Genomic DNA, 14478 nt, shown 5'->3' on the forward strand with positions numbered 1-14478 from the left:
AGGAAACGCTCAAGTTTAAGAGTCTTACACATATTTTTTCATCTTAGATCTCACTCTCTTTCAGTGTCGTGTTCTGGTGAATTTTGACGAGCACTCTGAGGATGTTTGTGATAATCGTGTGTAATTTGTCAAGATCTCTTTGTAATTTCGGGTTGTGACTCCGGTCTGTTGATTACTTTCTGGCTGGATCGTGTATCACGGGGTGCTTTCGGGGATTTGAAGGCATACCGAACGCCTATGGCACAGAAGAAGGGATTGTTATCCGCTACTGCTGCCCAGAGGGCTAGAGCTGGTGGTGGATCTCGACTTACTGTTCTACTTATTATTTTCTTCTTGTTTCTATCTCCTGCGGTCTTCTTCTTCAGCCGAGGTCTCCGTAGTGCAGGTTAGTTTCGTTGTTTTTCTTTCTAAATTTGTTTGTTGTTCTTGCAAATTTGCAATGTAGGTGTTTTTCAGATCTTATTTAATCGAAAGATTTAAAAGTCATAGTACTATTGATGCCGCCGACAATTTTCTTCTCACTAAAGCTGTCTATGTTTTGGAACTTGATGGATTTTTTTTTTTTTTTTTTTTTTTTTTTTTTTTTTTTTTNTTATTTACCGGTTATTGAACTGAAAAAACTAGACTGGTCATGATAAATGTTTATCGGTGGACTGGATGTTTCTAATTGCACTGGGGAAATTTTAGCATAGTTGAAAAACAAAATGTTGAAGTTAGAGTTTGTCAGCCATTGTTGACGTTACAACGGTTAGCGGAAGTTTGATGGTTTATATTTTTGCAGATCTTGAAATTATTTCGAGTGGTTCTGTTCAGCAGGTTAGTACCAATATGGTTGCCTTTTTTTCTTTTTTTTTTTTTTTTTTTAATTNAGAGGGTCTTGGACCGTGTGGTTCATGATGCTCTTCTGGTTGTCCTAAGACATACCATTTGAGAATGCAGGATGTTGGATTGAGAGAAAGAACAGCATTGCAACAGTTCAATTCTCTTTTTCCTAAAGCGGCAAGTGCTTGCTGATTTAGATTAAATACGTCTGATCATTGCCATCAAATAGGTTTATTATTTGGTGTTAAAAAAAAAAAATGTAGTTTCACTTTCTGTCCCACTCTCCCACTCTCACAGGAAAATATTATTGATTCTATATTTCAGGTCATTGATATGATTGCTGCTAGCACAAATGATTTGGGTCCCTATAGTGTTGACCATTTTCGAAAAAATAGTTTGTCAGTTTCTTGGAAAATAGATGGACAAGAGACTACGGTTGATGACATTTCTGAGGTTGGTTTGGCCTTTCCTAGCCTCTGATATATCTATGACCTGGTGCCTTCTTCTTGTTTTACATTTTCCTTTCCTGATCATTCTCATGTGTCTCTGTTTTGTTGATCGGTTTGTAGAGAAACCAAACTGTTATTGATCTTGTGAAAGAAAAACCCAACAGTGAAGAAGTCAAACTTATGGGTGGGTATTAGAAATATTTGTGTGATGTACTAAGTTGTACGTCGTTTGTTTGTTTGTCTTTTTATTGATTTAGTTATCTTGTGCAGATGACAGTTCCCAATTTACAGATAGTACTGCAAAACAGACAAGGAGGGTAACTATCAATCCTAAATTATTTGTGTTTCAAAATTTCTATGATTATTCAGTTTGAAAACTAGCATTAGGCTTACATTAGTCAATAAGGAGAAGAGACTTTGTCATCTTAATTTTTGGTGATCTTTGATGTGTCATTCTATAATATCGTACTTCGTAAGAAAAATATATTGTATTTCTGTCAATTATATATATTGCTTTTGCATGTACCTTCGGATTTATACTGAAGTTTAGCTACTTGTGCAGCAACTTCGAGAAAAGAAACGTGAAAAGCATGCTGCTCAGTTGCTTCAACAGGACGACAACATTCTGATAAAACTTGAGAATGCTGCTATTGAGCGCTCAAAATCAGTTGATACCTCAGTTCTGGGTAAATACAGTATATGGAGGAAAGAATATGAGAATGATAACTCCGATTCAACTGTACGCTTGATGCGGGACCAAATGATCATGGCAAGGGCATACCTAGGTATAGCAAAGATGAAGAACAAGCTTGACTTGTATCATGAACTCCAGACGCGTTTGAAAGAGAGCCAATGTGCCTTAGGAGAGGCAAGTACTGATGCTGATCTGCATCGGAGGTAGCATATTCTTTTCTCTCTCTTTATTATTATTATTATTTATTTATTTTTTAGAAAATTGTAACTCAAAGAAATTTCTTTACAGTCATCTGCATCTCTTACTGTTTTGTACTTGTGGTTTTGGAAGTATCATCTGTTGTATGTATATTTTGTTTGCAGTTCCCCTGATAAAATAAAATCTATGGGCCAAATTTTGTCAAAAGCAAAAGAGCAATTATATGACTGCAAGTTGGTAACAGGAAAGCTAAGGGCAATGCTCCAATCAGCTGATGAAGAAGTCAGAGGCTTGAAAAAGCAAAGCACATTCCTCAGTCAGTTGGCTGCCAAGACCATACCTAATGGAATTCACTGCTTATCCTTGCGTCTAACTATAGACTTCCACCTTCTTCCTCCAGAGAAAAGAAATTTTCCTAGAAGTGAAAATTTAGAAAATCCAAATCTTTATCATTATGCCCTCTTTTCAGACAATGTCTTGGCTGCTTCAGTTGTTGTCAACTCAACCATTGTGAATGCTAAGGTATTTTGACTGCTCTAGCACATGACGCTTTTTGTGAGTTTAATTTCAGAAGAATGTGTATTGATAAGCATAGTTTTTGAACTACGTTCTAAATTCCATACAAGCACACAAGTTTTTTTAAGAGAATTTCTAGTCCTTGTATTTTTCAAAAAAAAGGAAAAACTCTGATTACAAAAAAAATCTAGGTTCAAATCCTACTTTTTTCTTTGATTGGTTGCCTTCTGTTTTGGTTTATAAACTTTCAAACAAGTTTTTGTCTTGAACTTTGCATTGAAACCTTGGACACTTCTTTTTTCTTTCAATTCTGATGTCGGATAAATAAATATTTGAAGTCACATAAGCATATAGCATGTCAAATGTTAGATTTTGAAATTAATCTAGCTTTTCTAATGCAAAGCTTACATACTGAACTGAATATTTGGTTATTAAATGGCTCAAATAGAGTATTTTAAATCCAGGAACCACAATGGAAAACATATAAAAATTCAAGAATTAAAAAAGGATTTCAACCAAAAATCTATTCCATTCATTTCAATGTTTTTGTTACTGCCTAAGAAGCAAAACCATTTTAGTTTAGCTTGCATGTTCATGACACTTGATGGACACGTATTGGACACTTATTATTGTAATAGATGTGTTAGACAATAGTTTGCGAACACTTGTTAAATATACTAAATAGACACATATATGACAAATAATAAATTTTAAGGTGAAATCCATTAAACTAATTTTTGAGCATAAAATGCATGAACTCATTGACTTTGGATTTCCTTTCTTGTATAAAAATGATATATATTTTAATAAATGTAAATTTTAATAAACGTGTTCTTGTTGTGTCCGTGTCCTAGATTTAAAAAAAAAAAAAAATTATGTGTCAACATATCCATGTCTCGTGTTCGTATCTGTGCTTCTTAGGTTACTGCAACCCATATGATGATTTTACCTTTTTGCGTTCCTTGGATGTGAAGAGTGAAGTAATACTACCAAATCATGTATTTGCAAGTATTTTTTTTCTTCTCCTTTCTGTTGTTCCTGACCAAATTATGTTCTATTGCATTTATTGCAGGATCCTTCAAAACATGTATTTCATCTTGTTACAGATAAGCTTAATTTTGGTGCCATGAACATGTGGTTCCTGTCAAATCCTCCTGGAAAAGCCACAATCCATGTTGAAAATGTTGATGAATTCAGGTGGCTAAATTCGTCTTACTGTCCAGTATTACGTCAACTTGAATCTGCTGCAATGAGAGAATACTATTTCAAGGCTGAACATCCAACCACTCTTTCATCTGGTGCATCGAATCTTAAGTACAGAAATCCAAAGTATCTTTCTATGCTTAATCATCTGAGGTTCTATCTTCCTCAGGTATATCCCAAGTTGGAAAAGATTCTGTTTTTGGATGATGACATTGTTGTTCAGAAAGATTTGACTGGATTATGGGATGTGGATCTTCATGGCAAAGTTAATGGTGCAGTTGAAACCTGTGGTGAGAGCTTTCACCGTTTTGACAAATATCTTAACTTCTCCAATCCTCATATTGCAAGAAAATTTGATCCCAATGCATGTGGATGGGCCTACGGGATGAATATGTTTGACTTGAAGGAATGGAAAAAACGAGACATTACTGGCATATATCATAAGTGGCAGAACTTGGTCAGTTTCAATATCCATCTATTGAGTTTTTCTGTCAATGTTTGATCAAATCTTACTTCAGGTATATTTCCTCATCAAACTGATACAGTTGTTAATGTTCCCTTGCTTATGGTGCCAGAATGAAGAAAGGTTACTCTGGAAGCTAGGAACACTTCCTCCGGGTTTGATTACTTTTTATGGACTGACACATCCACTTGATAAGTCGTGGCATGTGCTTGGTTTGGGTTACAATCCAAGCATCGACCGGTCTGAGATAGAGAATGCTGCAGTTGTACACTACAACGGAAACATGAAGCCTTGGCTGGAATTGGCTATGACAAAGTATCGTGGTTATTGGAGCAAGTATATCAAGTACAATCATCCTTACCTTCGCCAATGCAAGTTAAATGAATGAGTCTGGTTTTAAACCACTCTTAGATAGCAAACGAGGGATCTCAATCTCTCCTACTTGAGAGTTATGCTGCTATATCTAGTTGAAACACACTGGTTGGTTCCCACATTAGATTGGGGGGCAGGGGGATCTCCTTAACATGTTTTGCTATGCCTCGCTTCCCTCTTTCTCCCTTTATAATTCATTCCATTCGTTCCCATACAAGATATGATACTCATTCCCTTGTTAACATGTAAATCCATTAATTATATTTTGCTGTTAGCCAAGTTTGAATTGGATTAGGAAGTCTATGCCAATTGGCTGTAATTTTGGACAACAGACGATCTGCTTCTTAATATCCATGGTGCAAGTTAAAGATTCAGAAGTTGATGCGCTATAACCTTTTCTTGGGCCAAGTGGATGACTAGATGCTTTGGCACCGACAGAGCGATATTGCTCAAATTCCCTTAGTTTCTTCAGTTAACTTAAAATCCTCAACTTTTGTACTACTACAAACAATAGCTTACATCAATTTTCTTGAATCAATTTGCTCTCCCCATGTTCTGTCTTCTAATGTTTGTTTCATTCATGGAGGTTATTAATTAACCTCTAGTGTGGCAGTTAATCTTGGAGTAGAACTACAGTAATGTGAACAGAGACTTAGGTTATGTGCAATACAAGTTGAGAATTGTAGAGAAGATTCCCCCTGTTAAGGGAAGAAAACTAAAAGTTCTTACAGATTAATGAATGGTTACATTTGACTGATTGTGGTTGCATTAGTTTCTTCAGTTGTAGATTTGAATGCTATTTCTCTCTATGTTTATTGTAAAGATTCATTTTCTTCTGGTTCATCTGGAAAAGTCTGGTTTGATTAACTTTAAGTCTGTCGAGATTCTGTTGGCTTCACAGGTGGAGGACTGGTCGTTGATTTTGGAATGTGCTTATCGTAATCTTTCTCATTTGTTTAGTCTGTAAATCCCCGTTGAATGACAGATTTATTTCTGCTTTTAAGTCGATATGCTTTTCATTAAAGGTATCAGTCAAGTCATGTTAGCAACAAAATGCAATGGAAGATGTAGATTTGTTGTGAAAGGTACCCTGAATTGACCTCGTCACGCCACTTATGAGGTGATTAGCCCTTCATTATCTTATCTTAAGACATGACTAATCAACTCCATTCAGTTTTGTTATTGTTCGGAGGTGCCAGAATCCACTGATTAATGGGTTCTTAAAGCCTCTACTTTCTACGTAGTTGCTCTACCTTTTCCATATTTAATTTCCAAAGGAACCCCCCTTTTATGTAATATTGCTTTGTTTATATGCAATTAGTCTGATAGACAAATCTTAACTTTTAGGTCACATCTTAAGCATTGTCTCATTAGTTATTAAGCAGAGAATTCGTGTGATATATTCTTCCGAACTGATTTTACATACCCCATTTGGTTGATGTATCAGATTTTACTTGGCCAGTTGAGATGTGAAATTTATGGAGTTTATCGAGTCGGCTGACGAAGATTTGATCAGCTTTGCTTTTCTTTATTTAGAAAAAAGAAGTTAAGTTTGTAATATGTTGAGAAATCCAGGGAACGTCAACAATGATTTGGCATGATATTGATAAGCAAAAGCGGTGGTTTGGTGCTTTGGTGCTTGTTGCTCCAATTAATTTTGAACAAGGTGGATGAGAGTAGTGATTCTTGCAACAAAGGGTAAGGAATGGAGAGAATTGAAGAGAGGTTTTTTAGGTTCAACCTCATACAAGATGGGATGGGTGTCCCAAAAGAAGCCAAGTGAGGAGGTAGCTTTTTGGCTTTTCATGGGTGAATTGGGATTCCGAAATTCTCCACCACTGCATGTGGGATGGAACTCTCTAATCTTATGTTGTAATTCCTTGACAACTAGTGCTTATTGATAGTTCCACTTGATAAGGTTGTCCCTCATGCTCAAAAATAGAACATTTCAGGCTTTATTAGATAAACATTTTAGTTATGATTTTTTCTCCAAATGTTAGAAAAAGAAGATCAAAACCAACCATGTTTAATTCATATCAAAATCACTCTACGTTTTTTTAGTCATATCATATAAGTTTTCCTATTATAGTCTTTGAACCTTTAGCATGTATATTTACATATTGTTGTTGCTACCTTAATTAATATATATTTTTCTGTCACAATATCAATTTGCTCGCGAAAAAAGGAAAGGACAAAAGTGATTCTTTTTTAAAGTTCAATAACGGAAAAATGGACCTTTGAAAAGTGTAAGAGCCAAAATAAAACTCTCTTCTTACTGAGTTTCTTTTTAATTCGGATCTTTTATTGAACGTCTCTAGGAAAAGAAAAATAAAAAAAAATAAAAAATAAAAAAAATATTAATAGTGTAATTTAAATAACATCAAATCCCTATCTCTAAATCTCAAATTAGAATCTTAGCTGATTGGGTGGGGCATTAATTGGCATAAATAAATAAATTAATTAAAAAAAAAAAAAAAAAAAAAAAAAAACTTATTCACCAAAAAGCTACTTTTTTTTTTTCTTTATATTAACCCTCTAGTCTAGTCTAATGGGTGTGTTCCATGCCTGATTTCTTAAATTGTAAATGGTTTATTAATTTTATTTTCCTTTTCTGATAAAAACTTTGTCAATTGAATGGTTGGAAATGTCACTTTTTTTTTTCTTTTTTTAATAAAAACTAAAAATTCCTAGGTGGGTTTTAGTAATATCTTGAGATGAGGATTTGAAAGATATGATAATGTGAGTTTGTGAATTGAGTATACCTATTGAGATGAACACATTTATTCCATATTTAGAAAATACAATGAATATTAATTTAGAAAATACAATGAATATTGAGATGAAAGGGTGAAGAAAATGCAACACGTTGGCAGAATCATAACCATGGTTAATAAATTCATAAATTCATAGATTGATTGATGATTTTATATATAACGTAAAGGTTTAAATGTAGAGGGCTACATCAGGAGTCACAAACAAACAATTGAAAATGAAAATTATATATAGATATATGTTTTTGTTTTTGTTTTAACATGAAATTATATAAAGAAAATGATGCGTATAGAATAAGAATAATGGAAGAAATAGGCGACAAACTATAAGACTAGCTCGTACAGTATGGTTTATTAATTACATGCAACCAACAAACACGACATGAAATATAGAAATGACGCAACAGTTTGTTCAACAATGAGAGATTCCATTCCACTTCTCGACTTCTCCAATGCCTAAACCCTCTTTGGCTTTTCCCTTTTTTCTCTATTAATACTAAATTCTCCACTCTTCTTCTTCTCCAAAATAGCATAAACCAAAGCCAACCAACATGCCAACTTTCTCTTCTCTCTCCGATGATCCTTCTCTCTCCAAAATCCCGTCTCAGTTCATCTGGCCCGACCATGAGAGGCCAACCCTCGACTCGCCCGAGCTTCACGTGCCTCCTATCGACTTGAAGAGCTCAATCTCCAACGACCCAGTTGCTCTCTCTGACACATGTCGTCTCCTCAACCAGGTTTCTTAAACTATCACTAAACTTAAAAAATGTTACAACACGTTGAAAATTGTTGGGAGTGAGTCCCTATTAATGTACATTGTTGTTAACAGATTTGTCGGAAGCATGGTTTCTTTGTCGTGGTTAACCACGGCGTGGATGCGGAGCTGATATCGAAGGCGCACGAATTCATGGACTTGTTCTTTGGGATGAAGCTTGAGGAGAAGCAGCGAGCGGGGCGGAAGGTGGGCGAGCTGTGTGGGTATGCCAACAGTTTCATAGGGAGATTCTCGTGTAAGCTTCCATGGAAGGAAACTCTGTCCTTCAGATACTCTGCTCACGCTCATTCCTCCACTCTTGTTGAAGATTACTTTGCTAGTGCTTTGGGAGAAGAATTGAGAAGTAGCGGGTAACAATTATTAACACAACACAACACAACAACATCATCATTTATTATTGTTCATTATTGCTCATTATTGTTCATTCCCCCAGGAAGTTGTACCAACAATACTGCGACGCCATGAGCAAGGTATCACTGACAATAATGGAGCTTTTGGGGATGAGTTTAGGCGTTGGAAGAGAGTATTTCAGAAACTTCTTTGAGGAAAACGAGTCGATTATGAGATTAAACTACTACCCACCATGCCAAACCCCAGATCAAACTCTTGGAACTGGGCCTCACTGCGACCCAACTTCCTTGACCATCCTTCATCAAGATCATGTCCATGGCCTCCAAGTTTTCGTCGACCAAAAATGGCACTCCATTCCCCCGAATCCCCAAGCTTTCGTCGTCAACATTGGCGACACTTTCACGGTAAGTACAACCCATTCCCACACACTTCAATTTGTAAGGTTCTAAGTTTAATAAAATGTGTATGATATGATAATTTATCAGGCGCTATCCAATGGAATGTACAAGAGTTGCTTGCACAGAGCAGTGGTGAATGAAGAAAGCGTGAGGAAATCTTTGGCCTTTTTTCTGTGTCCAAATGAAGACAAAGTGGTGAGTCCACCCAGCTGTTTGGTTGACCAGAAAAACCCAAGAATTTTCCCGGATTTCAGATGGCCAACTCTGCTTCAATTTTCTCAGAAGCATTACAGAGCCGATGATAAAACCCTACAGGCCTTCTCCAATTGGCTCTTCCAAACAACACTCAGAGCCAAACAACACTCTCCACCCATTAATGACAATAATAAGTAATTAGTGAAGTATGAGATGATGATGGGCTTGTAATTATCTCTATCAACAAACCATGTTTCATTCTTTCCACTCCAACCAAATTTCTCCCTTTTATCATTCTCGCTATTAATTTCTCATACATCAATTTCATTTGCTTTCTTCGGCCGTATCTCAACTATATCACATCACTCATCTCATCTCAATGCTTGAATATCTCAATCATTCATGTTATATAACACATTGTTACGATAGATACCATATACTCAATTATAGTTTATTAGCTCGTTTGAGCTTATATCTCAATCATCGATGTCTCACTACCAATTTAATTATCCATTTCTCAATCATCGTTTGATCACGGATGTTTTTTTTCTTTTTAAAAATCTAAATTAAGTTTTTTCTCTTAAAAAAAAAAACCAACATTAAGGATTCAATAAATGTGGACCAAGAGGAAGATGTAGAGTATAAGAGGTGCACTTAAAATATGGCTCATCCTAACTTGGAGCCCTTAAAATATTTTCGAAACATTCGAATGTATTTTTGTATTTTGTGTCAAAAGGATAAGTTTGCAATTTAAAACATAATAAACAACAAAAAGCCTCACTTCCCCCAACGGTCTCTACAAAGTTCCCCTTTTTATATAGATATGTGAATACTCCCTTCATTTTTTAAACATATAACGCTTAAATTTTATTTTATTTCCAAAATAATGTCCGTTGTTCTTTCCTTTTGGCCTCTATACTAGAGACATCACAAAAAAGATAAAATGATTGAAGTCAGAGAAGATAAATGGTAGAACAACAACAACGTAAGATGCAACCATGAAGATGAAACTTGAAGAAATCCTGAAGCAACGAGCAGAACTCAATTGTGATGTGACCAAATGTAGTGATTCACGCTGCTTGATGAAGCTGGGCGCAATGAACTATGAATAGGTGATGCATTATAGTTAAAATACAAAATCACTTGTTTAAGCTAGGTGTGACTAATAAAATGTTTAGTTAAGTTATAAAAAAATATTTTAATTTCACATCCTCAGTCTTTTTCCAAAAAAAATTCTGTACAAAATTTAAGAGAGAAGCGTCATAGGTTGTTTTTGGAACAAACTTTGTAAGTTGAAAACTTAAAACGAAAGTTTTGAAGGTTGGAATACAATTGAAATCAATCATTTTAACCTAAATCATTTCTCACTTGGTTTCACTGGTAACTATGTTTCTCGCGCGCGCGCTTTAGAATCAGATGGAGGAAAATGAAGGGAAAAATTAATTGATGGTATTATTTGGAATCCCAGATCCAAATAATTCTTCCTCAATTTTTCTTCCTCCTGTTTCCAAGTTTCAACGAAGCTGATTCAGTCCATTTCTCCTACCGAATCAATCTCTTGAACAGGTAATTTTTCCACTGCGCGCCGTTTTTCTTTGACGAACGTTCTCTTTTCAGATTGTTTTTCTTTTCCTTTCAGGTTGTCGCTTGGCGATTTCCGGATCGAATTTGCGGTGAACGTTTTCTTTCTCCCTGTCCTTTTGTCAATTTTGATTCCGCGATTAAGATCGTAACCCAATTCGTCTATTCTGTAATTTTCATTTCTTTTTCTGGGTTTCATTCAACTGGAAGAATCTTTTTGTGTTTGATTTGGCTACATACTGTCGATCTTATTAATTTAGTTATGATATTGTTCTTCCCGAACCAACCGTAATTGAGACTTCTCTGTATTCTTCTCGAACTTGTAGCTCTCCGTTATGGACAATTACGGTTCTTCCCCTTCATATCCATACCACCATCCATATGCATACCCTCGTCCAGTTCCTCCTCAATACCCACCGCCTCCTCAATATCCACCTCCTCCTCAACATCCACCTCCTCCTCATTATACGCATCCAAATTCAGATCCATATGCTCGTCCTCCGTACCCTTACCCGTATGATCCTTCACATGCCTCTGTATTTGCATATCCCCCACCCCCATCTCATTCTGGCCAAGTAGAGTATTTTCAACATCCACCTCCACATTCTGGGCCTGTACCTTCCCCATATTCTTACGGTGATGCCTCTTATACTAATGATAGTGCCAGGCCATCCATTCAATATCATAACAATTTCCAACCTGGTACATCCCCATATCGGTATGAAGAATCTAGTACATACCCTCCCCCAGAAACTCAATACCCACCACCCCCTTCGCGAGTAAATAACTCCTCTGGCCACTATGATAGCACTGATTCGGTATCGCCTGGCTCTTCTGCATACCCGCCTTTGGATGACCCTTTGTGTAATGTACATTTGTCTGATCATCAACCAACTGCTCCTGCATCACCTCCTGCACCTGCGCAGCCTTCAGTTTCATTATTGTCGCATTCACCTCAAATTTCAAGATATGATCGATTCACCTCAAATTACAAGAATGAAGAACCTGGTACATACCCTCCCCCAGAAAGTCAATACCCACCACCCCCTTCACGAGCAAATAGCTTCTCTGGCCACTATAATGGCACTGATTCCTCATCACCTGTCTCTTATGCATACCCGCCTCTGGATGACCTTTTGGGTAATGTACATTTGTCTGATCATCAACCTACTTCTCCTGCATCACCTTCTGCGCTTGCACAGCCTTCAGTTTCATTATTGTCGCATTCACCTCAAGTTATAAGATATGATCGGCGCGACCGATTTTATGGCTTTCCTAATTCATCATTTTCTAGTTTCGATACGGGGAATTCATATCAAATGGCTTCATCCAACCAACCTTCATTTTCCCATTCAAGCTCATTCGGTGGGTCTCAACATAGTCAGAACTTGCAGATTGTTCCATTGCACAGTAAAGCATCATTGAAGGTTTTGCTGTTGCATGGAAACTTAGAAATATGGGTTAATGAGGCCAAAAATCTTCCAAATATGGACATGTTTCACAAGACCTTGGGGGATATGTTTGCAAAATTACCTGGGAATATGAGCAACAAAGTTGAAGGACATGTGAGTCATAAGATCACTAGTGATCCTTACGTTTCGATCTATGTAGCAAATGCAGTAATTGGGAGGACTTTTGTTATAAGCAACAATGAAAATCCTGAATGGAGGCAGCATTTCTATGTTCCCGTTGCACATTATGCTGCTGAAGTAGTTTTTGTCGTTAAAGACAGTGATGTTGTTGGTTCGCAGCTAATAGGAACTGTAACAATTCCTGCAGAACAAATATATGCAGGGTCTGTAGTTGAGGGAACCTTCCCAATCCTACTTGGTGGGAAGCCATGTAAGCCTGGAGCTTCTCTAACTATTTCTATTCAATATACCCCAATGGAGAGGCTTAGCACTTATCATCATGGAGTGGGAGCTGGCCCTGATTACCAGGGGGTTCCTGATACATATTTCCCCCTCCGAAAGGGTGGAGCTGTCACTCTGTACCAAGATGCCCATGTTCCAGATGGACACCTTCCAAATTTGATGCTTGATAATGGTATGTACTATGTACATGGGAAGTGTTGGCATGACATCTTTGATGCTGTACGTCAGGCTCGCAGGTTAATTTATATAACTGGGTGGTCGGTGTGGCACAAAGTGAAACTAGTTCGAGATACTGGCTATGGGACAGAGTGTACCCTTGGAGATCTCCTGAGGTCAAAGTCCCAGGAGGGAGTGAGAGTTTTGCTTCTTGTTTGGGACGATCCCACTTCTAGGAGCATTTTGGGGTATAAAACTGTAAGTTGCTTTCCCTGCTGTCTATTTCTTTTACATTTCCTGCTTATCATAGTTGCCTTTTCCAAAATTCCTTTATATTAAGTGTAGGACAGGGCGAGAATGCTCTAAGTAATTGAGTGAAAACATCCCTACTTGGGATTTGAAATGTTGGAGTCTTGATTCTTTCTTTTCCTAGTTCTTTTTTCATCTTTTTGGAACTTGAACTTCTTTTATGGTAAACTAATTTATGTTTTAAACTATAGATTTATTCTGCCAAAATACCACGTATCCTAGAACCTACCTCCAAAAAGAATATTATTAATTGTTTTGTATTCCCTAATTTATGAGTTTACGGGCTTCAATAATGAGGTGGAGAAAAGTTGTAGATCTTTGAAGTCTTGATGACCAATCAAGAAGAAAGATCTGTCAGAAACTCTCTTTTACCAGATGGACATATTCTACCATCGTTTCATCTCAACTTTTAGAATATGCATGTAATACAAGCCACCTTTATTGGAAAGCAGAAGAATCACATAGGGCTAAGAGTTTGCAATTTGTTATCAAGGTCTTTCAGTTTTATATATGTTGGTTTTGAAGGATTTATTATCATACTCTTCTGAGAACATATGTTGATTGTTGCAGGATGGTTTCATGCAAACCCATGATGAGGAAACTCGCCGATTTTTCAAACAATCCTCTGTACAAGTGATACTTTGTCCTCGGATGGCTGGAAAACGACATAGCTGGGTTAAGCAAAAGGTTAGTCTTTCTTTCCATCTCTCTTTCTTTCTTTTTCTTTTTCTTTTTTGGGTAAGAAATGAGAATACTTCAATGAACAATAGATAGCCAAAAATTTTGTCTCAACTAATCACTTCTTTCTCCTTACAGACTTTTGTTGTTCTTCAACATGGTTATGTCTAGAAAATTGGCCACTTAAACCTGTACATTTCCAGCTTTCAGTTGTTTCTATTTCGATTAAATTAGGAATATACAAAAAGGTGTTTTGATATTGATAGGTGTAATGTTTGGGGTATTTGGTGTAGAAACCCGAGTGTATATCCTTAAGTAATCATACCCTATTGATGGCAATATGACGAAGATAACCACTACTACACAGTAAAGAAGTTTGTATCAAAATCATGACTAGATTGCTGAAGCGGCCAAATGAAAAGTCCTTTTCTTGGCAATGAATAAGAATTTGAAAGACCATGTTATCAGTTAAACTTCCCTGATTTACGATCTCTTTTCATCCATCCTTTCTTTCAATGACCAAACTAAATAACAAAAGCAAGATTTTCTATTGTGCTAGAAACTGATAATATGTCTGGTAATGAATTGTTGATAATTTTCTATTTCTAAATTTATTCTCACAATTTTTTTTTTTTTTTTTTTTTTTTTTTTTTTTTTTTTTTTTTTTTTTTTT

At 36.3% G+C, this 14478-nt stretch overlaps 3 protein-coding genes across 5 annotated transcripts in view; all 3 read left to right on the top strand.

Moving 5' to 3' along the window:
• The first annotated feature begins 48 nt into the window (after positions 1 to 48).
• LOC111807827 (polygalacturonate 4-alpha-galacturonosyltransferase-like) lies at positions 49 to 5094 on the top strand. 3 transcript variants are annotated; one of them, XM_023693708.1, is made up of 10 exons: positions 49 to 385; positions 782 to 816; positions 940 to 999; positions 1147 to 1275; positions 1392 to 1455; positions 1542 to 1588; positions 1834 to 2168; positions 2328 to 2685; positions 3752 to 4339; positions 4458 to 5094. In XM_023693708.1, exons 1-10 carry the CDS (start codon positions 238 to 240, stop codon positions 4731 to 4733), a joined length of 2040 nt encoding a protein of 679 aa, XP_023549476.1. In that variant the 5' UTR covers positions 49 to 237; the 3' UTR covers positions 4734 to 5094. The 3 variants fall into 3 exon arrangements, with proteins under 3 accessions (XP_023549476.1, XP_023549477.1, XP_023549478.1); XM_023693709.1 differs by lacking the exon at positions 940 to 999; XM_023693710.1 differs by lacking the exons at positions 49 to 385; positions 782 to 816 and having other exon boundaries at positions 963 to 1051.
• A 2937-nt stretch (positions 5095 to 8031) lies between these two features.
• LOC111807498 (gibberellin 20 oxidase 2-like) lies at positions 8032 to 9687 on the top strand. The gene is made up of 4 exons (XM_023693242.1): positions 8032 to 8225; positions 8318 to 8613; positions 8697 to 9018; positions 9100 to 9687. The coding sequence occupies exons 1-4, from the start codon at positions 8040 to 8042 to the stop codon at positions 9403 to 9405; spliced, it is 1110 nt and encodes a 369-aa protein (XP_023549010.1). The 5' UTR covers positions 8032 to 8039; the 3' UTR covers positions 9406 to 9687.
• Positions 9688 to 10525: 838 nt separating this feature from the next.
• The window catches only part of LOC111807823 (phospholipase D gamma 1-like), a 10516-nt gene continuing 6563 nt past the window's right edge, over positions 10526 to 14478 (top strand). Inside the window, exons 1-3 of the mRNA XM_023693704.1 lie at positions 10526 to 10773; positions 10847 to 13076; positions 13698 to 13814. Coding sequence (XP_023549472.1) covers positions 11124 to 13076; positions 13698 to 13814 — 2070 coding nt within the window. The 5' untranslated portion in view covers positions 10526 to 10773; positions 10847 to 11123. The remainder of the gene's footprint in view (positions 10774 to 10846; positions 13077 to 13697; positions 13815 to 14478) is intronic.

Source organism: Cucurbita pepo, chromosome LG12 (genome assembly GCF_002806865.2).
Source record: "Cucurbita pepo subsp. pepo cultivar mu-cu-16 chromosome LG12, ASM280686v2, whole genome shotgun sequence".
In the NCBI taxonomy this organism is placed as follows: Eukaryota; Viridiplantae; Streptophyta; class Magnoliopsida; order Cucurbitales; family Cucurbitaceae; genus Cucurbita; species Cucurbita pepo.